Here is a 22,985-nt window from a genome sequence, read left to right on the forward strand (position 1 = left end):
ACAAGTGGTAGTTTTGTAAAAGTTAGTTCTATGTGGAATCTGGATTATAGTTAGTTTCAATGTGGAATCTGAAACCATGTTAGTTAATAAAATTCCTCATATATTTTAATTGGTAAAAAATCCATTAGTATGCTTTGCACTTATAATGAATCTTTTATCTTTGTATGGTTTTGTAATATGCCTTTTTTATTTGAATGTTTATTCACTGAGTTATTCCCATCTTCCAAATGTTGATGCATTTAGTTATATAAAATAAAAATAAATCACACTTGTTATCAATACAATTTTTCCAAAATTCTTTTTTTTTTTTTGCTTGAAAGCTCAAATTTTGTCATTGTCAACAAAACCTTTCAGTTTTTCTTGAACTGGCAGGCTTCCTTGTTTCAAAAAGACTTCCACTTAAATACCCAAGTCTAAAAAACTGTAATTTGTCAGTTGGTCATTCTCTGACGTAAAAACGATGTTTCGTGAAAAAGCAAGGAGCTAGTTCAGCTCTCAACTAAATGCACAATTTCTTCTCCTCGTGATAGTTATTTACTTTGCTACGGACAGTGCTTTTTACATACTTCCCATTTCATCACATGGGCTATTAGAAAGATATGAACTAAAAAGGTTGAGATTTTATAAAATTAATAACTTCTACCTCTTTATCAAGGATATTCTTAAGTGAAACTGGCTTTTTTTTTTTTAAACTTAGAGCGCACGGCAGTATGCAGAATCATACAGGGATTACTAGAGCAGTTCAGTGCCCCTGCCTGGCTTGCTAAGATGCCAACATTTTTAACCCACTAGTACTTTTGCACCATTAGTGCAAATATCAACATATAACATCTTTATATTATTATGAGAATAATTTTTAGTCATGGATCCCCTGAAAGAGTCTCAGAGACCCCAGGGGTCCATGGACCTTAATTTAAGAATAGTTCTCTAAACAGGGGAAAGTATAGCTTATAAAAAGGAATACAGTAAAAATTTTCCTAACTAACCTCCTCTTAACTTACTTAATTTTCTTAACTAACCACCTCTTAACTGACTTGCCAATGAAATTAACCTCCATTCCTTGTATAACTGGCAGCAGCTCTCAGAGACTGCTGAATGTCAAGGCTGTGTCCATTAATTTCTGTTGCCACCCATAGAATTATGTGCTTAGCAAATGTCAGTCGTATTTGTTCTCAAACCAGTTTATGCCACTTTCACTAATACCTGTAATTACACAATTTTAATAATATTATACAAATAGAATAAGTGTGAGTTTATAAAAAAGAATTAATATTTCCAAAACCAACTTAAATGCTTTGGAATGACTTACTATAAAAAATTGCTGTCATAATTTAATGTGGATGAGATTAGTAAAAGTTTAGGGGAAAACTCATAAAAGTCTGGAAGGATTCTATATTCCTTCACAAGTATCTTTAATTTCTTCCTATATTAAAGAAACCAAGGCTGGAAATTGTGATGATGTGTTATATGTGTTCTTTGCAGGGAAAAACAATGACACTGATCCGTAGACCCACATTCAAAGACAAGGCTTTTAGCTCCCCTTCAAAAGATTGGTAAATATGTACAAATAAATATTTTAAGCTGCAATAAAATTCATAAATTAATACCTGTATCTTTTTTTTGTGATTCTTAACATGCTTCTTTAGTAGTTTTAGTAACTGCTCGTTAGGATCACATTGAATACGATAGTTCCTTTGCTGCTATTCATGAGCTAGAAGCAAATTTCCTTTGGTTTCCATGACAGTAAAATATAGTCTCATCCATAATTACTCTCTGTATCTGAAGATGAAGCTGGGTAAAAATGTATTGGTAAAGAATCTAGGTAACCTCTTAGAAGTGTAGCTATTACAGATCAGATTTCATAATGATATAGTGATGCACCTGGTGGTACCAGGAACTCTTTTGTTTTTTTAAATCAGTGTGCTAGGATTTTGTTGAATTGGAAACTGCTTGGAGTAAGCAACTATACGTGGGAACTTGGAAATTTTCTCACAAATTGCATAGTAATATTTCCTGAAGAACAATTATATTAAATGTTCTTTTATCTATAAAAAATAAGTTCACTGGTGTATCAGACGTGTCAGGGCTCAGCAGATGGTAGCAGCTCATTGATGCCAGCTTTAATCATGGCTACGTGTATGTGCTGTCATTTATAGGTGACATGGTGCAAAGACACAGGGCTGGGGAAAAAATGCCTTGGAGTCTCTGCCTGCTTCCCCAATCACTATAAGTCAGTGAAGATTGTGTTTCTAACTCTCTGGCAGTGAGCTTGCAGTCTGAGTTGTTTTTTTTCCTAGAAGTAGGGAATTAATTTACACTCTTCATAGTCTGTTTACAACCAGTACACACACTGGCCAGCTGACTGGCAAGGCAGCTTTGTCCGTGGCCAACTGGTTAAGAAGCTCATCAGCTTTAGTCATTTTAGCACCAGGCTGTATCACTAGCACAGCTAACCAAGCACTGAAGTTATTGTTAAATACCAAGGGATTCTTCCAAATTCCTGATTTCGTAATCATCACATATTCATTGTCAACAGTGTAGCCTAGTTTTATAGGCTTGTTCCTTCATTTTTTTCTTTCTTCCCCAAAATATTTATTGAAAGTCTCCTGTGTGCCAGACACTGTTGTAGGATTGGGGATCCAATAGTGAATACAACAGAGAAGAAAAGATAACCCTGCCCTTGTAGAACTTCAATTCTAGTAGGGGATACTATGCATATGCATATACATGTACATACTTAAACGCTAAGAGGACAAACAAGTGAGGAAGGCAAATGAAATACTGTGAGTTGGGGAGTAATGCTGAAGTTCTGACAGAGTGAGCAGAGAAGGCCTTACTAAGATCAGGTCTTTAATATAAACTCCTGAAAGAGGAGCACAGTCTAGAAGAGGTAGTCTCTCAGCACATGTTAAGTATTCTTAACCTAGGGTCTGTAAGGTTTGTATGGGAGAAATACTGCATCTTAATTTTCACTAACTCTAACTGAAATTTTAGCATCTCTTCTAAATCATAAATCTGGATAACCAACTATAGTAATATCAGGAGAACCTGTAACTTTGTCACAGATATTTTCATGTCACATTCAGTTACTGTGTACATCTCAAAATGTTATTTATGCTCATCACTACTTATACATTATCATAGTTACTATCCCTGCCATTAAATCTTGTATTTTAATGCCTTAATAAAGAATTACATATATCACAATTTTTAAAAAGATCTGTACTGATAGTTATATTTCAAAGTAATACCTTTCCTGGTACCTCTATGTATTATATTTTATGAATTTTAAAACATTGAGAAAGAGGCTGAGGCTTCACCAGTTAGCCAAAAAGAGGCTCTGGCATAGAAATGTAAAGCTTTAGTTTAATCCCTAATTGAGAGCTTTCTTCCACCTCCCGCAAGTACAGCACACCCTTCATTTGTTTCCCTCTTCTAGAGATTACTCAAATACATCCTGAACAGATAGGGAGGGTTTTCTGGATAATTCCCTAGAACTGTGATTGTGAAAGATCCTTTTTCGCTTCCTGTGTCATGCAGGCCACACACTATTAATGTACTTGCAGAATTATGTAGCAAGTCAAGCAGAAATTTGGTTTCCGAGAAAATGACAGTTTAATACTTCACAGATCAGCTTTTATAGACTTCCCTGAAAAGTACTTGAAGAATCTTAAAGGCAGTGCAGTTCATTCTATGAGAAAAAATGAGACGCAGAAATCTGAGTTAGAATCAGCTCATTTTACTCCCTTACACCAGCGTTTTAGTCACTCTCCTCATCATGGCATTGACCAAGCGGGTCTGTCTAGATTGAGAGGTCCCAAACTGTACACCGTGGTACCTTCACCTTGACCAGCCCGTGAGAAATAAGATAGGATATACATACATGTTGGACAGTTTCAGCACAGCAGCCATGGAACAGAACTGAGAACCCTACTGCAGGTAGAAAGGGGAGGGCAAGCACTAGTTAATGGGTACTCCAGAGAATTTTGATCTGCCATGACGTTATGTGCTTTCGATCTCTTTGAATATATTCTTCTACCTTTCATGAAGAGTAAAGAAAAAAGTCAAAAGTGGGCTTCCCTGGTGGCGCAGTGGTTGGGAGTCCGCCTGCTGATGCAGGGGACACGGGTTCGTGCCCCGGTCCGGGAAGATCCCACATGCCGCGGAGCAGCTGAGCCCGTGAGCCATGGCCGCTGAGCCTGCGTGTCCAGAGCCTGTGCTCCGCAACGGGAGAGGCCACAACAGTGAGAGGCCCACGTACCGCAAAAAAAAACCCAAACCAAAACAGAAAAAAGGTCAAAAGTAAAAAAATCTCAGCATCTTGATGTTGCCAGAAGCTGGAGAGAGAAAAGTGTTTACTCTGTAATTTTCGCATTAGACAAACTTTATGCTTGTGTCTTATGTGGAGGGAAATCTATCTTTTGTGTCATTAAGCCTTTTGGATTGTATCTCCACTTGTGTCCTTTAGTTCTGAGAAATAGACACTTTAAAAGTGTGATGAGGGCTGTGAGCCTGCTGGCACTCATTTGCGTGGCTTCTTTTCCTTTACAGGTTGGTGAAAGATGCTCCTTGGGATGAAGTTCCGCTTGCTCACTCCCTGGTTGGTTTTGCCACTGCCTATGACTTCTTGTACAACTACCTGAGCAAGACACAACAGGAGAGGTTTCTTGAAGTGATTGCCAATGCCTCGGGGTATATGTATGAAACTTCATACAGGAGGGGATGGGGATTTCAATACCTGCATAATCATCAGCCCACCAACTGCATGGCCTTGCTCACAGGAAGCCTGGTCCTGATGAATCAAGGTGCGTACGGACACACCGAGGGGACGCCTGAGCTGACATCACTTGTCGTTACCATGTTGTGAGCAAAGCATTTATATGACTAGTCTAAGTATACATTCATGCTTGGATCCTAACTAAGCCCATAAGATGAAGTGATATCTGGGACACCTCTTGAAGAGTTGAGAGACATCTCTTTCCTCATTTCTGCTTGTTATATTAGCCTGAAGGTTACTTGAGTATGGCGTTTGATTGTCCCAAGCCATATCCTTACAGCACAGGATCAGTGGTGAATCTTCCCTTTTCCAAAGATTTTTGACAGTGAAGGCAGCCAGCCTGGATAGAGTTTTTAAAAGCTGAACAGGTGTTTTATTATATGAACTGAATAGTCCTCATACACAGGTGTGTATCATTACAGCGCTACTTTTTTTGTCCCTCTAAAGACTTTAAAACAATCAACCTACATCATTCAGGTCAAATTTGGAATTGACTTTTGTGGAACGTATAGCTGCTTTACCTTATTGTATTATGTAATTGCTAATATTGCATTTTCTTTGTTCTTGTAATTCTGACTTAATTACAACTCCTGTGGAAGTCTATAAATGACTAAATAAGATTATGTTTAAGAAAAACAACCCTAAGATCACAGTAAGTTATTAGAATTAAATATATACTCGTAACTGGCAAATCTAAAAGAGTTTAACTCTTGATTATATTCCCCATAAGAGTTAGTAAGCATTTTGCACATTATCCAGCATCAGATTTTACCCAAGCCTAGCTTTCTCCCTTGTCATATGAACCATCACTTTTAATTAGGTCTTAGAAGAAAAGAAACTAAAATTAATTGAGCATATGGCATGTGCTAATCCTTGTCCATATTTTATTTAATTCTCACATCAACCATATAAGGTAGCTGGGATTGGGACCCAGTTCTAGACAAACTCAAACTTCATTGTCTTTCCACGATATTTTGTTACCTCTCTCAGAATAGAAGTTCAATTTTAGTAACTTAAGGAAAGCTTGATTAAGAGGGTAAATTTTCATGCTAGCTCCCTTTGCCCCCCACTCTCACAAAAACAAATGAAATTTTAAAAGTCAAGAGGTAAGCCATGTGAACACCTACCATCAAACCATTTATAAATCCACAGGCCTGTGGAAAGACAGCATCATGAATTGGTGGAAAGAACCTTGGAGTGAGCTGGATTGCAGCTTGGGGCCTTGAGTTTTAGTCTAGCACAGTTTTATTTCCTTAGATAAATTTTAGTTCTTTACCAACAGGAATAGAGCTTTTTTCTTCATTCTTCACAGTAGATAACATTGTTCCAGATATTAAGCAGGCACCTAAAATACTGGCTCGAATTGGGTCAAAATTTGAATTTTCTTCTGGCAGGAGTTTTCACATGCCTTTGTTTTCTGAGTAAAGTAATGGATTGCTCTGGGATGCACTCTCCCAGAGCCATTCCATAAGCAGCACACACATTTCTAAGAAGATGGGACAAAAGAAGGAGTGAAATCTCTGGTCCTGCACATCTCAGTTAATAATCAGACTTACAGCCCCGGCTTTCTTGGCAGCCTCGCTCTAACTTTAGGAGCTACCTCAAGCCACTCTGTGCCAATAATTCCATGTTCTCAGAGCAGCCTTGTAGATACTGACTGAGGTAGCTTAGTCGGGTGTAGCTCCTACTGGACTCAGATGAAATTTCAGCAGTGAGAGAGTTAGGATTTTTCCTCTGTTCTAACCCTGTCTTAAGGCTTAGGATACAGGGCTCACAGGATCACACGTATGCAGTTTACAAATCAGTTGGAAAGAAGACATGTGTGAAATGTTTAAATGACTACACCATACTTATAATATTACCACGGAATGAAATAAGGGGGATCATGAATTTATGATTAAATATCCAACGAGTGTGTTAAGTTTGAATTCAGGAGAACAAGCTTCTTTAGGTGAGTTTGAGATGGTTCATGAAACTTTGAAGGATGGGTAGGATATGGATAACTGAAAATAATGAACATTCCAGGCAAGGTGTATGGATGATGGAAAAAAATACAGGGCAGAGCATCAGTAACAACAATATTGGTACCTCGTATTGACAGATTTGAAGTTTACAAAGGTAGACATTGCCTCGTCTCATGAATAGGGTTTTTATAAGGAAAATCAGGTAATATCTGGGGAGCAGTGAGTAGCAGTTCTAATTTTAAACATCAGTCACATTGGTATCTCATTGGAGATGGAGGATACAGAGAGAAAAAAGATGAGGATGATTGAGATTTTAAACTCTAATGACTAATGGAAATTGAAAACTATGCAGAAGGCTGGCAGGTCAGGTGTGGAGCTGGATGGGAGAAGGAGCCAGTGTACAATTAACAGTAACCTCTGCACAGCAGAGCCTGAGAATGGTGCTGCACCTCCATGAGATGAGAGCTTGGTCTTACTTAGCCTGGAACCTTGGATTTAGGCTGGGAGGTACCTGGTGGTACCTGGGCCTCTGGAAGCCCCCATACCCAGCACACCTAGTAGACTGTGGTAGAGGGTTCAGCATGGATGATCACATGCACGTCTATGGGAGTGATACAAAAAAGTCCACTCATTAGGAGGCAGTGAGCTTAATTTTATCCTTAGGGGTTGTGTATTTTAAATACAAGCAAACAAAACAAACCTTAAATCTAAAGACCTAGGTTCAGATCAAAGTTCTGTTCATTTTTAGTCATATGCCAGAGGACAAGTCAACCTTTCTGTAATTTTGGGGTAATAATGCATAATTGAGTTGTTAAAAGGATTAAGTAAGATTATGTCTGGTGCTGTGTAAATTATAAATGTTACGAAATGTGAGGACTTGTTATTGTTGCCTAAACGCTGGTCTCACAAGAATTATAGGAAGATAGCATTTCCGAGTCAAAAGGATTTTAGAAAAAATTTTAGACCTTTAATTTTCAGCTGGGGAAATTGAAAAATGTGGCAGGTTGAAGAAGTGCTTGAACAAAATCATGTGGCTCATTTTTGGTAGATTAGGGACTCCCAGTTGATTTTTGTCACCTTTAGATTGCCACTCCAATGGTCTCTCCACCCCACTGTGCTGCCTCTTCCAATGCTGTGGAATCTAAAACCACGTAAAGGATGAGGTATTGTCTTCTAAGAACAGGACACGTTGGAGAATATTCATGTAGCATTTATAGTATTTGCAGCTCGTTAAAAATTCTGTAAAATAATGGTGACAGTTTTTGTGAAGCGGAAAACTTCAAAAATATTTTCAGTGTTTTCTAGAAAAATTGAGTGAAAGTCTCAATGTACAGATCGTTTCTTGCAGACATAAAGTATGTACAATTTGTAATCTTAGATGTGGTGTGGTTTCAGTTTATTAAAGATTATGAAATGACTGATACTTATTTAAAGGTTTATCTTTAATTAATAAATGACCTGTATTCAAGAACTGCTTAACTTAGATCATGGACTCATCATAGACCTGGGCTAGCAGGATGTTATTTATAATGTTGATAAGTGAGAGTTTTCCAAAATGCAATTTGCAGTATAAACTGGTCAGATAACTCAGAGGGTTTTATTTGGCCATATTTTTGTTTTTAGTTTGTTACAGCCTTAGTCATTGTTTCCATGTGTTTTCATCTTTCAGGGTATCTTCAAGAAGCTTACTTATGGACCAAACAAGTTCTGACCATCATGGAGAAGTCTCTTGTCTTGCTCCGAGAGGTGACAGACGGCTCCCTCTATGAAGGAGTTGCATATGGCAGCTACACCACTAGATCACTCTTCCAGTATATGTTTCTTGTTCAGAGGCACTTTGACATCAACCACTTTGGCCACCCATGGCTTAAACAACACTTTGCATTTATGTATAGAACCATCCTGCCAGGTACAGTGAGGACTTAGAAGTGGGAAAACATTAAAGTACTGTAATTTTTTCTGATTATGAAGATGGACTAGACTAAGAAAAGAAACGTGGGATTTGAGCCATATTGAGGTTAAAGGGATTTTTTTTTTAATCAAAGAATAATTCAAGAGTTGTATATAGCCAGGAATATTTGGAGAGTTAATGTGATTTAGGTATTATAAAGCTTAGAGCTTAACAGATCAAATATAATTTGTAGCCTCCACAGTACTTTTATTTTTGTATGTGTACAAACTTGGGTACATATACAAACTCATTTTCATGAATCTAAACGAAACAAAAATACTTATGATTACATGTTAATTTTCCTTTATGTGTGATCCCTAATTGATCCTACTTTACGTTTTTAGTTTTAAATTTTTTCTTCCAAGCTATACAAACATGATTCAAAAGAAAGATTACATCTACATATTTAAATTGGGGGTTTAGTATTCTCTTAACACACTTTTGACCAGAGACGTATTACAGGCACAGGTGTTAGTTTCTGCAGAAATCCCCTGGCCAATAATGTGTTAATACTCAAAATATTTTATGCAAATAAATGGTATAAGATATAGAAAGAAAACCAAAAAATGAATTTCTGGGACTTCCCTGGCGGTCCGGTGGTTAAGACTCCGCTCTTCCACTACAGGGGCCGTGGGTTCGATCCCTGGTTGGGGAACTAAGACCCACGTGCCACGCAACACGGCTGAAAATTAAAAAAAAAAAAGAAAGTTAAAAATGAATTTCTATGAAACTTCTAATTTCTTGTTGCTATGTAGCTTAGCCTTTTAAGAGAACTGGCTCACACACACACACACGCATGCACACGCACACACACATATATAAAGAGTTTATTCATTTCTAGGACAGCCTATAACTCTCCTTATTTCAAAACAGGACTATCGTGTTAGAAAAAGTTTAGGAGGTAAATTTTCATCACGGTGGGTTTTCCCTCAGTGAAATGCAATTTTTTAGTTGAATGATTCGAGACCTACAGCAAACAATCCAGTTTTTAAATCTTTTTGCTCTGGTTATATACACATAGATTGGATAGAATCTCCATTATTGGATTAGTTATCAAAAAAATACTGCAGAGCAAAAGAACCATGTTTAGTTTAGAAAAATTTAGTTTAGACTCACATGCGGAGCCCTATTGTTTTGGTTATCCTTAAGCATGCAGGAGAGGCCTCTTTTATCTTTAGTTTATCTTGGTAAACAAAGGCCATCTAAAGCAAGGGCCTTTAAGAGGTCTCAGTGCTTTGTAATTTGATCTGAGTTCTAACAGTCAGCCACATCAGGGCTTGCGTTTGCTGTGAACTATGTATGTGGCTTCTGCCTAAGGTGGAAAAGACAATATGAGCACCTCTAAGAGGAGAAATCATGTATTTGTGTCAATTAGTAAAACAACCTTTATTGAACATTTATGTGCCAGGCACTGTAATAGGCAGGGGATTCAGAGTAATAAAACATCCCATCTGCTTTTAAGATACAGGTTAGTAGAAGATTCAGAAAAATCACATTTTATAGTAAGATTTACTTGGACGAGAGTTTACTAAACTGCTAGAAGCAAAAACATTAGCTGTAAATCATGTAAATATGGTCATGCAGGCATTTTTAGAAGGGATTCTGTGTTAAGTCAGTCTGTTCTCAACAAGATTTCTTTTTTATTTTCTCTACAATGGCTATTCTAGTAACGATTATTCCTGTCTGACCCAGAATTTTATTCCATTCTTCTTTTTCAGGAATGCCTGGAGCATTATCTGGTCTTATCTACATTTGTTTTTCTGACCTATTCCAGTATGATCTTTACATATTCTCTCTTTTCTTCAACTTCTAATAGTACATACAGGCAGGACCTTCTCTGGAATTGTTTCATTTTCTTCCTATAGAAACTCAGTTTCTCCCCGAAACCTTATAATTTCTGCTGCATTGGATGCCAAGTTGAAGCACCTTATGTTATTTCTTGGTCTGGGATGTGGGATGAGTTGGTGGGAAAGCCAGTGCTGATTCCAGGTTCAGGGACTCACCATGCACAGGAGGATAGATCTCCCATGTATCCATGCAATTATATTTGCATGTAGCATGGACATTAGAAAATGAGGAAGGTAGGCAACAAACCTAAGCATTAATCGTTGTTTCCATTACCAAAGACAAGTTGCCACATGACAAACTTGCACACAGGTTTGTGGAAGACTTTTAGAAGGATTCTGATTAACTGGCCTGGGGTAGAGTGAGGACATGGTGGTTTTTTGTTTCTTATTTTTATCCAAGGTACACAATTGAGTCTAATTTGGAACCAGGATTAAGAATCATTGTTTGGGCCTTTATGGAAGTAGGCAGTTTTAAACTTATCTTAATTCTGTCAAACTTCTTTCCCCAGGGTTTCAAAGAACTGTGGCTATTGCAGACTCAAATTACAACTGGTTTTATGGTCCAGAAAGCCAATTAGTGTTCCTGGATAAATTTGTCATGCGTAACGGCAGTGGTAACTGGTTGGCTGACCAGATCAGAAGGAACCGTGTGATGGAAGGTCCAGGGACGCCTTCCAAAGGGCAGCGCTGGTGTACACTTCACACAGAATTTCTCTGGTATGCTACCTTGTGCTGGCTTTAAAGAGAAAGTGTACCCAGGGGTATAGTGTGCTAATTTTTTTACATTAAAAAAGAAAAACTAATCTACTTTTTAACACTTTCTCCATGCCACCTATGTACTCGCAGCTTCAATTCAGTTCATATCACAGTTTTGAAATTCTGTTAGAGACATTTCCTTCCATTTAAGATCTAATTACTGTTTGCAGTTTTTGCTTTTCATGTATTAGAATCCTAGGCTCACACTATTTCCTAGATATGCGTGTTTTGATTTACATCAATTTTGAAATCATATAAAGAGAAAAACCACGAAATTGAGACTGAGTTATTCTGATAATCACACCAAAAAAAAAAAAAAAACAAAAGTAGTAAAATGTTTTGTTTTGATAAATGGAGCATTATAATCTTAGCAAAGCTGTTGCTAAATTTTCAGAACTATTTAAAAGTGGTGACAGTATTTGACAGTTTTACTTTGATAATAAAAGAACCATGTAATTTTTTTTGCCTTAATCTTTTAAGCCTAGAAGGAGAAGCCAGGCTCTCCTTTTTAAAGTACTGCCAAATACATTTTTGGCATCCAATAAATTAAAATAAAAATTACAGGGAACTGGTTAATCATTAATCCCTGATGTCTTTTCAAGCTACTGAAATTTGCATTCAACTCCAAAGTAAGCTTCTGTGGTTTGATTGCTTCTTTTCATTTACAAAGAAAAAAAAATTAAACAAGAGGGAAAAAAAAGTTAATAAAGTGGTAACTACCATAATTTAACCAGCATTTTTAAAAACTATCTTCACAGATGAACTGCATATATTAACATGCAACCATTCTTGGCTCCTTTTAGGTATTGCAAGTAATTACTTAATAATGGTTTTCACTTACCCGTAAATAAACAAGAGAGTTCTATAAAGCTGATTATAGGAGTCAGATTAATGCTAAGTCTAAGTTGATTCAGAAAGTGCCTTTATGGGAATATGAGAACTGACCAAAACCTGAGAGGAGGATGGCCAGTTCCACTTGTTTCTGGATTTGTTAAATCATCATAATTAAGCCAGCACTGTACACTAGACTGAAGCAGAGAGACAATTGCTCATGTCCGTAACTGAGACTCCAGAACAAAAGACAAAACAGCCCAAATCAAATAAATATCAGTAAGATTAACTCTACCATAGGTGACTGATTCACTTTAGAGAGAAAGTATCTTAGAGCCTTTCTTCCCTTGAGCAGCAAATCATATGAGTCTGTCAAGGCTGTTGTCTCAGATCACCAAAAGTGAACAGTCATCTTCATTATTATTTTTGGAGCCTTCCTGAATCAAAACCTGTGTTCTTAATCACGGTGAAAGTTTAATGTGAATTATCTTACTTTGATAATAAACACCATAAATTAAAATAAGAAACATATCAAAAAAAACATGACATCACCTGCAGATTAAAACAAAACAAAACCTTGGAGTCGGGCTAGGCAGTGGGTGGCGTGATCATAAATCCTCCACTGTTAGATCATTTCCTGGATTTCATCCATTCATATTCTTAGATGTGGTATTGGCAATAAATTTTATCTAATACGTGAAATTCGACTCTATTTAAATTTATTTTTCTAGAGGGGGAAGAAAGTACTCTACCAAACTTTCAATAGTATCAGTTGTTTGCAGAACAGTGCTTCCTTAGCACTCAAGGATTGCTAGAGTCCAAATTTTAACATGTGGTTTCCTAGAATAGGAGCCCCTCAACTAGAGGTTTGGATGAGCTGCTTAATTCTATGAGCCCCCGTCGTTTGGGTGGCAGTTCTGAAATCATTAAGTGAAGAGGGTCCACGTAGCGATTATCAGTAGCTGTCATTTCCGGCTCAAACCCTTCACAGTTGTAAAGACATACTCCTCTCCCATTCACCAAGGGCATGCCCCTACACATGCTGATTATACGTGGGTGTTTTCAGAAATGCCCCTAATACAGTCTGCACTGCCAGTGCTCTCGGTGGCATTTTTATGTTGTTTCCTCCAGCCACGTTGCCATGTGGCCTCGCGGCTCTGCTGTGTTCCTTTCACTTCTATCGGAAAACCATTTAATTTTTAAAAATTGATTCTTTCAGGTATGATGCCAGCTTGAAATCTGTCCCCCCTCCAGATTTTGGCACCCCAGCATTGCATTATTTTGAAGACTGGGGTGTTGTGACTTATGGAAGTGCGCTGCCTGCAGAAATCAATAGATCTTTCCTTTCCTTCAAGTCAGGAAAACTTGGGGGACGTGCAATATATGACATTGTCCACAGAAACAAATACAAAGACTGGATCAAAGGCTGGAGAAATTTTAATGCAGGGCATGAACATCCTGATCAAAACTCCTTTACTTTTGCTCCCAACGGTGTGCCTTTCATTACTGAGGCTCTCTATGGGCCAAAGTATACCTTCTTCAACAATGTTTTGATGTTTTCCCCAGCTGTGTCCAAGAGCTGCTTTTCTCCCTGGGAAGGTCAGGTCACAGAAGACTGTTCATCAAAATGGTCTAAATACAAGCATGACCTGGCAGCTAGCTGTCAGGGGAGAGTTGTTGCTGCAATGGAGAAAAATGGTGTGGTTTTCATCCGAGGAGAGGGTGTGGGCGCTTATAACCCCCAGCTCCATCTGAAGAACGTTCAGAGGAATCTGATCCTCCTGCATCCACAGCTTCTCCTCCTCGTGGATCAGATACACCTGGGAGAGGACAGCCCCTTGGAGACAGCAGCAAGCTTCTTCCACAATGTGGATTTTTCTTTTGAGGAGACAGTGGTAGATGGGGTCCATGGGGCTTTCATCAGGCAGCGAGATGGGCTCTATAAAATGTACTGGATGGATGATACTGGCTACAGTGAGAAAGGAACCTTTGCTTCAGTGACATACCCTCGGGGCTATCCCTACAACGGGACCAACTATGTGAATGTCACCACACACCTCCGAAGTCCCATCACCAGGGCAGCTTACCTCTTCATAGGGCCCTCCATAGATGTTCAGAGCTTCAGCATCCACGGAGACTCTCAGCAACTGGATGTGTTCATAGCCACCAGTGAGCATGCCTACGCCACTTACCTGTGGACAAGTGAGACTACAGAACAGTTGGCCTTGGCACAGGTCATTGCCGACCGTCAGAAAATTCTGTTTGACTGGAGTTCAGCCATCAAAAGCACCGTTGTCCCTGAGGTGAAGGACTACACCGCTATTGTGGAACAGAACCTGCAGCATTTTAAGCCAGTGTTCCAGCTGCTGGAGAAGCAGATCCTGTCCCGAGTCCGGAACACAGCCAGCTTTAGGAAGACGGCTGAGCGCCTGCTGAGATTTTCAGATAAGAGACAGACTGAGGAGGCCATCGACAGGATTTTTGCCATATCACAGCAACAGCAGCAGCAGCAGCAAAGCAAGTCCAAGAAAAACCGAAGGGGAGGCAAGCGCTATAAATTTGTGGATGCCGTCCCTGATATTTTTGCACAGATTGAAGTCAATGAAAAAAAGATTCGACAGAAAGCTCAGATTTTGGCACAGAAAGAACTGCCCATAGATGAAGATGAAGAAATGAAAGACCTTTTAGATTTTGCAGATGTAACATATGAGAAACACAAAAATGGTGATTTGATGAAAGGCCGGTTTGGACAGGCTCGGATGGTGACGACGACTCGCAGCAGAGCCCCAGCACTGTCTGCTTCGTATACCAGGCTGTTCCTGATTCTGAACATCGCTATTTTCTTTGTCATGTTGGCAATGCAACTGACTTATTTCCAGAGGGCCCAGAGCCTACATGGTCAAAGATGTCTTTATGCAGTCCTTCTAATAGATAGCTGTATTTTATTATGGTTGTACTCTTCTTGTTCCCAATCACAGTGTTAGCACTGAAGCTATAAATTGCTTGATCATTTTGTGGTCACAAGTCTGTGCAAAAAATAAAATCATTGCCCTCGTTTGTTACTGGATTTTTTTCCTCAGATTCTTTTAACAAATTAAGGGGAAGGTACTTTCACACAAGAAAGCAGGGACATGGAGAAATCAGTATGGGTAAAGGCAGAGAATTTATCAAAGGAATGAGTAGCTTGGTTGTCACATGGTGTTTCTGGAAGTGGCTTGGCTGAATTAGCAGTCCATATAATACTGCTCTTAAAAGAACAAAATGTCTGGTTTTAAGTAATATTTCTTCTTAAGAGAAAAAGACTTAGATAGAATTGGACTTTATTAATATTAATTTAATGCTATTAGCGATCTTCAGATACTATTTTATGAAAAGACTGAAGCACACAATTCTAAGAAATACAGAAAAAAAGTTTTAATGGTGTAGTCATGTTGAAAATAAATGTTAATAAGTCCTGGTGTGGTGGTATCACCTTCCTTAGAGAGTAATTCATGGGTTAAGTGAATAACAGCATCTGTACATTGGGTTACTATTCGGATAACATAGTAAAATGATGGCAGATTACTGAAAAATTTGGGATATATTTCCAGTGGAAAACATATATCTATGAATGAATTTCCTTGATGATGTTGGTTTCAGCATACACATAATTGACTGCTTTTACACACCCATTGGTTATTCAATAAATGAGACAATTACAGGTAACTTAATTTTCTATTTTCCTTCTGTGGAAAACTGTTATAGACCCAATGACTAAATTCAAAATAAATATACCCTGAACATTGATTTCAGTACCAAAGAAGATGGGGAAGCTAAAATTTGGATATGATTCTTACTTTTTTTAATAGAAAACTTTCTTCAATTTATTTTGCTAAATAAACATCATAACTGTGATTTGTCTATAGTGTCTTTCTTCTTTTTTCCTATGTATTCAACAATTTTGTTCAAAACTTTATTTGGGGCTTCCCTGGTGGCGCAGTGGTTGGGAGTCCGCCTGCCGATGCAGGGGACGCGGGTTCGTGCCCCGGTCCGGGAGGATCCCACATACCGCGGAGCGGCTGGGCCTGTGAGCCATGGCCGCTGAGCCTGAGCGTCCGGAGCCTGTGCTCCGCGGCGGGAGAGGTCACAGCAGTGAGAGGCCCGCGTACCGCAAAAAAAAAAAAAAAAAAAAAACTTTATTTGAACATGCGTTAATTAAACAAAATAGAGTTGGAATTGAAAGAAGTAATTTTTCTGCTTATTTACCTTTTTGTTTTTTAAACATATTTTAGACATTTAAAACAAAAGCCAAATTCTGATATTTAAGTAATACCAAACTTTTAAAACATAAAATTTTCATATTTATTTTCAATTAAGTCCTCAGGAGGTAATAGCAGCACAGAGTACTGGAAACACATTCCACAGATTGATATTTCAGCATAAGAAAATGATAAAAGGAACTTAAAGTGCATTATCGCACATTTAGCATATTTGAGTTTTATGTATTTCTCCCTTGAAAACAAAATACGTTTGGCTCCAGTTTGTAACAAGAACACATTCCCTGATACAGGTCTAAGGTAATAATGGCAATCTTTTCCTTTCACTTGTCCTTTTGGTTCATGGAAATACCGGTAAGTAACAGAAAACAAAAACATCCAGAAACTTATGAGCCCCTTTTTGCAGTTCTAATTTTGAACCTTCTTACATAAAAAAACACAAGTCTGACTTTTCACTGTACTTCACTCATTATACTGGGAATCTAGAAGATGACTTCTGAGGAAGTATTTTTTTTTCTTTTATGGAAGAAGTCTCTGGGGAGGATGTCATTACACACTGTTTAAAAGAATAATGTTTTCAAAAGAATAATGCTTCCGTTTGTCCTGCATGGATGCTGTTACGGGGCTTTAAACTTGCTTTATGTGACAGATTCTCCGTTTACTTAACCTCATTCGACATTCCTCTCTTCTAGTCTTTCTCATTCAGAAAGGATGAATTGTCTGAAATGATCAAAAGCAAATTTTGAAAAAAAAGGTAAATTGCTCTTTGAGGCTACCAAGCAAACCTGATCTCAGACCCAAAAACTCAGGCATACTTTCTCATAAAGATGAAAAGTGCAAGCGAATGCCAAATCCAGCTTTCCTTTTGTTTTTACTAGGTTAGGGCAGACAATAAATGAGTCCCCATAGCATGATCCTAGTATAACACATTAGCTCATTTTCAAAGCAACTTTTAAAAATATGGTAATCACATATCTTTAAAACAAAGTTATTTGATGGGTTTATTTTCCTTCTAAGTGGACCTTGTATTTATTTTGATTTTAAAAATTTCCACAGTCACTGACTTAAGTGGTTAAGTAAGGAAAAAGAATGCTGAGACAAATCACAGCTCTTCATAATGAGACATGTTTTATATCAGGGATAGTTCATATTTGAATAAAACTAAGGAACTCTTTGTATCTTCCAGAAAAGCAAGCAATGTTAAATCTCTCTTGAAACTGAGTAATTAATTATGGAATGTTCACTGCTGCTCACTGTGAAAGGAGTGTTTCAAGTTCATTGGATAATATGGGAGCTTTTGTCTGGGGGATTGGCAGGACGTTAGTCCTCATCTTAAAGAAAATTTGGGAATCATTAGCAAATAGAGCTTGTCTGTGCAGTGGGAGGGTCATATTCCCTGGTGGATAACTGATTAGCCTCGTAACAGCCATGATGATGGATGAGACCTATCATTTGCTGAGAGAACAGTATTGAGATCATTGTTATAATTGTTAATAAAGTCAAGTGGAAGACTTTCTCAATTCTCAGACTGTTTTAATAAATGGAATCTATTATATCACCTAATTCTTCCACAAAGATTTTAGTCATAGCTTTTAGGAAGTACCAAATGTCCCAGGGTTACTAGAGAATAGTTTTAAAAGGATATTATGCACACTGAATAATGTTTTAGAAGAAAAATTTATATTACACCTTAATCTGCTTTTAAAAAATTCTTGGTAGTTCACAAACCACCACAAAGGAATTGGAAATTTCTCCAAATTTTTAAGAGAAAGCAAGTCATGAAATGTTGTTATTATTATTTTTAGAAATGTTATATTTTTAAGTTAAAAAGTAAATGCATGTTTTTCCTTAGAAATATAAAACAAGATTAACTGGGCCACTTTTGAGAGTTAGAGGAGAAGCAAGCAACAGATTCCAAGACTGTTCTAGGAAAACTAGGACATGGTCATCTGTGTCTTAGATTAATTCAGGAGCTAAAAGGGGCTAGGGATGTGTGTGAAGGTCTAACTTGAAGTTTAGCACTAAAAACAGGAACTTGAGATGATCTGATGGAGCCTCCAAAATCTGCAGGTGAGGAAACGGACTCAAGCAAAGGGGGCTTTTATCTGCTTATTCTTGTGCTTACTTCACTTCTGTTGGCAAAGCCCACTGGCTTGGTTTTTCCTTTTTATGCTCACGCTGAGAAGAGGTCAGTTTCTGCAGCTTCTTTAGCCTACTGGCAAAGATGAACCATCTTGCCAGCAATGTTTCAGCTAGATATGTGCTTTACACTATGTAACATCAGTGAAGTACTGACAAGGAGATCATCATTCCAATTCATGGTCTAAATATTTCAGTTGTAGTCATCAATTTTGATAGGTTCAAACTCTGTGAAGCAAGATGTAGTTGCCATGTGAAGAATAAAAGTTGATAAAGTTACATTATGACTTTCCTGTTCTTTTTCTTGGCTGTGCAGTTTCTCTTTGTTTGGGGGGTTTCTTTTTTGTTTTCGTTTTGTGTAAGTTGTAAACATACATGATTGGAAAAGTAAAATAGTACTAGAAGGCTCATATTTTTAAAAACCTCCTGCCCTCTCCCTTTTCACTCTTGATTTGTGCTTCCCGGAAGTAACCAATTTCTGACTATCTTAGCCATTGGGTCCATTACATCCTTGTTTATGTTAAGGCCTAAAATTTCCTACCAGTGAAAAGAGGATTTATCTCTTTTTTCCATCCCCCCTTCATACCTGTTTCATTCACCGCCTTCCTTCTAACAGGGCTATCATAATTTTTGGCTAAGTCACTATTCAGTATTTATATGTTAAAACTATGTAAATATGACTCAAAGGCTAGCCATAAAATGTACTTTCTTACTTTCATAAACAACTTTGGTTTCCCCAGAGTTATGATTATTTTCTTCATTTCCTTAGTTGTCAAGCAACCTCATTTTATCCCCAAACTTACCAATGTAAGTATCAATCTCCTCCCTCTGTCCAATCACATCTATGTAATTTGGGGTTCTTTTTGTTCTTGGGGCCATCCTTGCATGATGGTTGTCTTCAAATCTCCTTTCTCCATCATTCTAAGGATTCTCTCTACCACTTTTCTGTGTGAATCTTTTGTTTCCTGGACCCCATGCTTTTCTTTTTCTTCATCAGTGTCTCTTTTTGATGGAGCATACCCTCCCCGAGAATCCCGAGAAAGGATGCATGGGGAGTAAAATCTTGCCTCCTTCCATTTTTGAAAAAAAAAAGTTTATTCTCTCCTTCACTTGATTCATTATTTTGCCAACAATTTTAGTCTGGAAATAACTTTTCCTCAGAGATGTGAAGGCATGGCTCTATGACTCTCCAGTTTCTAGTGAAGCCATTGAGAAGTCTGTTACTGAGTTTTCTCTTGGACAGAGATTTTAACCAGAGCAAGTCTGTCATCTCCCTGCTTAGTTCAGTGGAGGGATGCTGGAGGAGGGAGTTGTTTAATAGGTCTAACTGCTTGTGTTCTCCAAGTCAAGTGGAGAAAGGGGCTATAAGTCTCACTGTTTCGTGCGTAGACACCTATCCTCTAATTACAGTGCCTCCACTCTGTTGTGCTGTGTCTTTAAACCAGAATCCCTCTTCTCAGTCTCTCCAGGGAGTCGAAGCCTCATCTTCTGCTGGAGTCCAAGTGCATTCGGCCTACTGTGGTTCCATTTTCCACTCCCATGCATTCCCACTCTCACAGGCACCTACTGCCAATTCCTGAGCATCTTTGTGGTTCTGCTGAGTGAACTGGCTTGTTTCTGTCAACTCCAATCCCATTTTCTTGCTGGCTTATATTTCAGCCTCCTGTTTAGTTACCATTCAACCATCTACTCTCAGCTTCCATGGTCTTGTTTTATTCTCCATTCATTCATTCATTCTGAAAATATTTTTTGAGTACCCAGTAAGTGCGAGACACTGTTCTGGTGCTTGGAATACTACGTTAGTGAATAAAAAAATTAAGATCCTGCCTTCTTGGTGCTTACATTCTAGGGATGGGTCTGACAAATTAGCATAATTCATAAGTAAATTATATAATCTATTAAAAGCTAATAGGTGCTATGAAGGGAAGGGAAAGATGGGATAAGGAGATTGAGAAGGGGAGGGTGTAATTTTAAATAGGGTGGTCAGAATAGGCTCTACTGATGTCCCCACTCCCATTCTCTTTTTCATTTTTAAAATCCCTTTAGTGGATTTAGTAGAGTTGCAGGAAGGATCAGAAATAATTCATATATTGAATCCAATATGTTTAACTAGAAGCCCCACTTCACTGTTCAGGTGAGTTGACAAATAACAAGAATGACAGTAACGTGTGTTTATTGAGCACCTACTATGTGCCAGGTACTGTTTTAGGAACTGGAGATTTGGTAGAGAACAACAACAAAATAAAACCTGGTCCTCATGTAGTTTATGATATGAGTGAGTGGGTGGATGGGAGGGGCAAAGAGCAACAAACTCAACAAAAATACACTAGGTCAAGTAGTGATAAGTACTGTGGGGAATAGTCTAGACAGGAGATAATCAGCTCCCTTGACCAAGTCCAGCGGGGGACTATTTAAGGCCTAGCTCATAGGCAAAACATGTGACCAAAGGAGTGTCTATTTTGTGGGAGCATGTTGGTCAAAAGATGATTAATCAAGGGGCCCTCAGGATACTGTGTCTCTGAGTCTCATTTACTGTAGAAGAGCAGATTGCCTGACTTGGCTCTGACCCAATCACCTGACTGTCCCTTAATAAACAGAAAATTGTCCAAACCTTCCTGCCATTTCTATTTTCAGCCTGCCTGTTTCAGGGACTTCACCTAGACGTGTGGCTGGAGTGTAAGGTGTGTAATGGAAAGGTGGTGGGAAACAAAACTGGGAAGGTAAATGGGGGTGCAGAGGAGGTGCTCCTTTCTTCCCCCTCCACTTAATTTTTTAAAATAACACCAATTGTATGAGCATTTTGAGTAATCCAGGCAGTTGGAATACCTTCCACATGGGAAAAGTAAAAGTGCTTCTTCTTTTCCATGTCTTATTGGGAAGTCTGTGTTGTCGAAGAATCATATGATTTTCGTGGTGAATCTCAAAGGAAACACCAATGATTTGGGAGAGGTCTTTGAGGCTTTGGTTTAAGGTAGATTTTCTTAAAGCAAGAGCTTCTAAAAACATTTCAGTCAGCCCATCACTTTCCAAATTAAACAATGAAAACTGATTTTAGTATATATTTAGGAATTATTTTCTGAACAAAAACGTTTTCAGTGGTTTAGGTAACTTCTTTTTCTTTCAAAGAAATAGTAATAACGGTACTGGAAATACCTTTCTGTCTGAAGGGAACATTTGTCAATTTTCCCTACTTTTCCTTTTTTTCCATTTTTCAGCATTTATTATTTACCACTTCTAAAATTTTGTCCAGGATAAGAGAAAACCAGTAAAATAAAAGAAATTCCCATTTATTGCCTTCCTGTGCAGATACTCTTGATTTCTTAGCTCCTTCACCCCACTCTCTAAGGAACTTGTTTTACTGACGGAAGGATGGACCCATGCCATTTATTAGAGTTCTGAGGAGAATTCTTGGAGCCCTTAATATATTCCATATTTAAAGCTCTGTTCTTAATACAAAAAGAATTGGAGAGAGGAAAATGTGATTATTTTGAAAGATGAATTCACAGAACTTTTTATCAAAGTTGAATATAACTTGCAATAACAATTTAAAACATTGCTATTACTGAATATTGCCCTTCGGTAGCTCACACTTAGGAGGTATAAAGAGATTATAAAAGTCGCTACTCCACCTGTCTTCCCTACTGGACTACACTCCTTGGGGGCTACATTCCTTGGACTACACTCTCTTGCTTATTGTATGTACATGGTCCTTACACAGTACCTGGCACATACATGGTATTCAAAAAATACTTGATGAATTGACTAACTGAATACATGAATGGAGCACAGAAGACTGTGGCCCCCAAAAACCTTAACATACAAAGCTCCAGCTCTTACGATGAGCTGACATCACTAACCTCCCACACACTAGATCCTAGAGCTGTTTCAACATTGTCACCTCTGGGCTATGTGGTGGCCCTAAAAACTCAATGTTCAGGACAGGGTATATGAAAAAGACAGATGTTAAGAAGATACACATACAGCTGCTGTATGGCTGTTACACATGTGGCGGTCCCCTGTGGGATAGAAAACCCAGATGCCAAAGCACACCTTAAAATAACACACCGTTTGTGTGGGATGTTGTAAACCACCAGGAATCAACAGACTGTTGCTAAGCTTCAGCAGCTACCCACGAGGACGCCTTTTGAGTGCAATCCAGCAAGCGAGGCTGCGCCAGCACAGCTGACTTCCTAAAGAACACAGGACAGTGCAGTGTGGGTGCAGGGGATGTGGGCAGGCAGTGCGGCTGGGAGGGTGGCTTGTTCAGCTGGCTTTACAGCCGCACCTACACACGTGGAGAGTCCCACCTTGGCACCTCGGAATACGCCAGACTTCCTCAAAAAGACTCTGGCAAGGGCTTCTCATTGCGGTGGCTTCTCTTGTTGCGGAGCGTGGGCTCTAGGCGCACGGGCTTCAGTAGTTGCAGCACGTGGGCTCAGTAGTTGTGACTCGTGGGATCTAGAG

At 38.5% G+C, this 22,985-nt stretch overlaps 1 protein-coding gene across 6 annotated transcripts in view; it reads left to right on the forward strand.

Moving 5' to 3' along the window:
- DSE (dermatan sulfate epimerase) overlaps positions 1–16,032 on the forward strand; it is a 135,275-nt gene extending 119,243 nt beyond the window's left edge. For all 6 annotated transcript variants that reach the window (XM_029223724.1, XM_029223723.1, XM_029223728.1 and 3 more), the window contains 4 exons: positions 4,552–4,805; positions 8,411–8,650; positions 11,049–11,256; positions 13,346–16,032. In XM_029223724.1, the coding sequence (XP_029079557.1) occupies positions 4,552–4,805; positions 8,411–8,650; positions 11,049–11,256; positions 13,346–15,110 (2,467 nt within the window). In that variant the 3' untranslated portion in view covers positions 15,111–16,032. The remainder of the gene's footprint in view (positions 1–4,551; positions 4,806–8,410; positions 8,651–11,048; positions 11,257–13,345) is intronic.
- Positions 16,033–22,985: the final 6,953 nt, after the last annotated feature.

This window comes from Monodon monoceros, unplaced genomic scaffold (assembly GCF_005190385.1).
Source record: "Monodon monoceros isolate NGI ecotype Baffin Bay Population unplaced genomic scaffold, NGI_Narwhal_1 Super_Scaffold_15, whole genome shotgun sequence".
NCBI lineage: Eukaryota > Metazoa > Chordata > Mammalia > Artiodactyla > Monodontidae > Monodon > Monodon monoceros.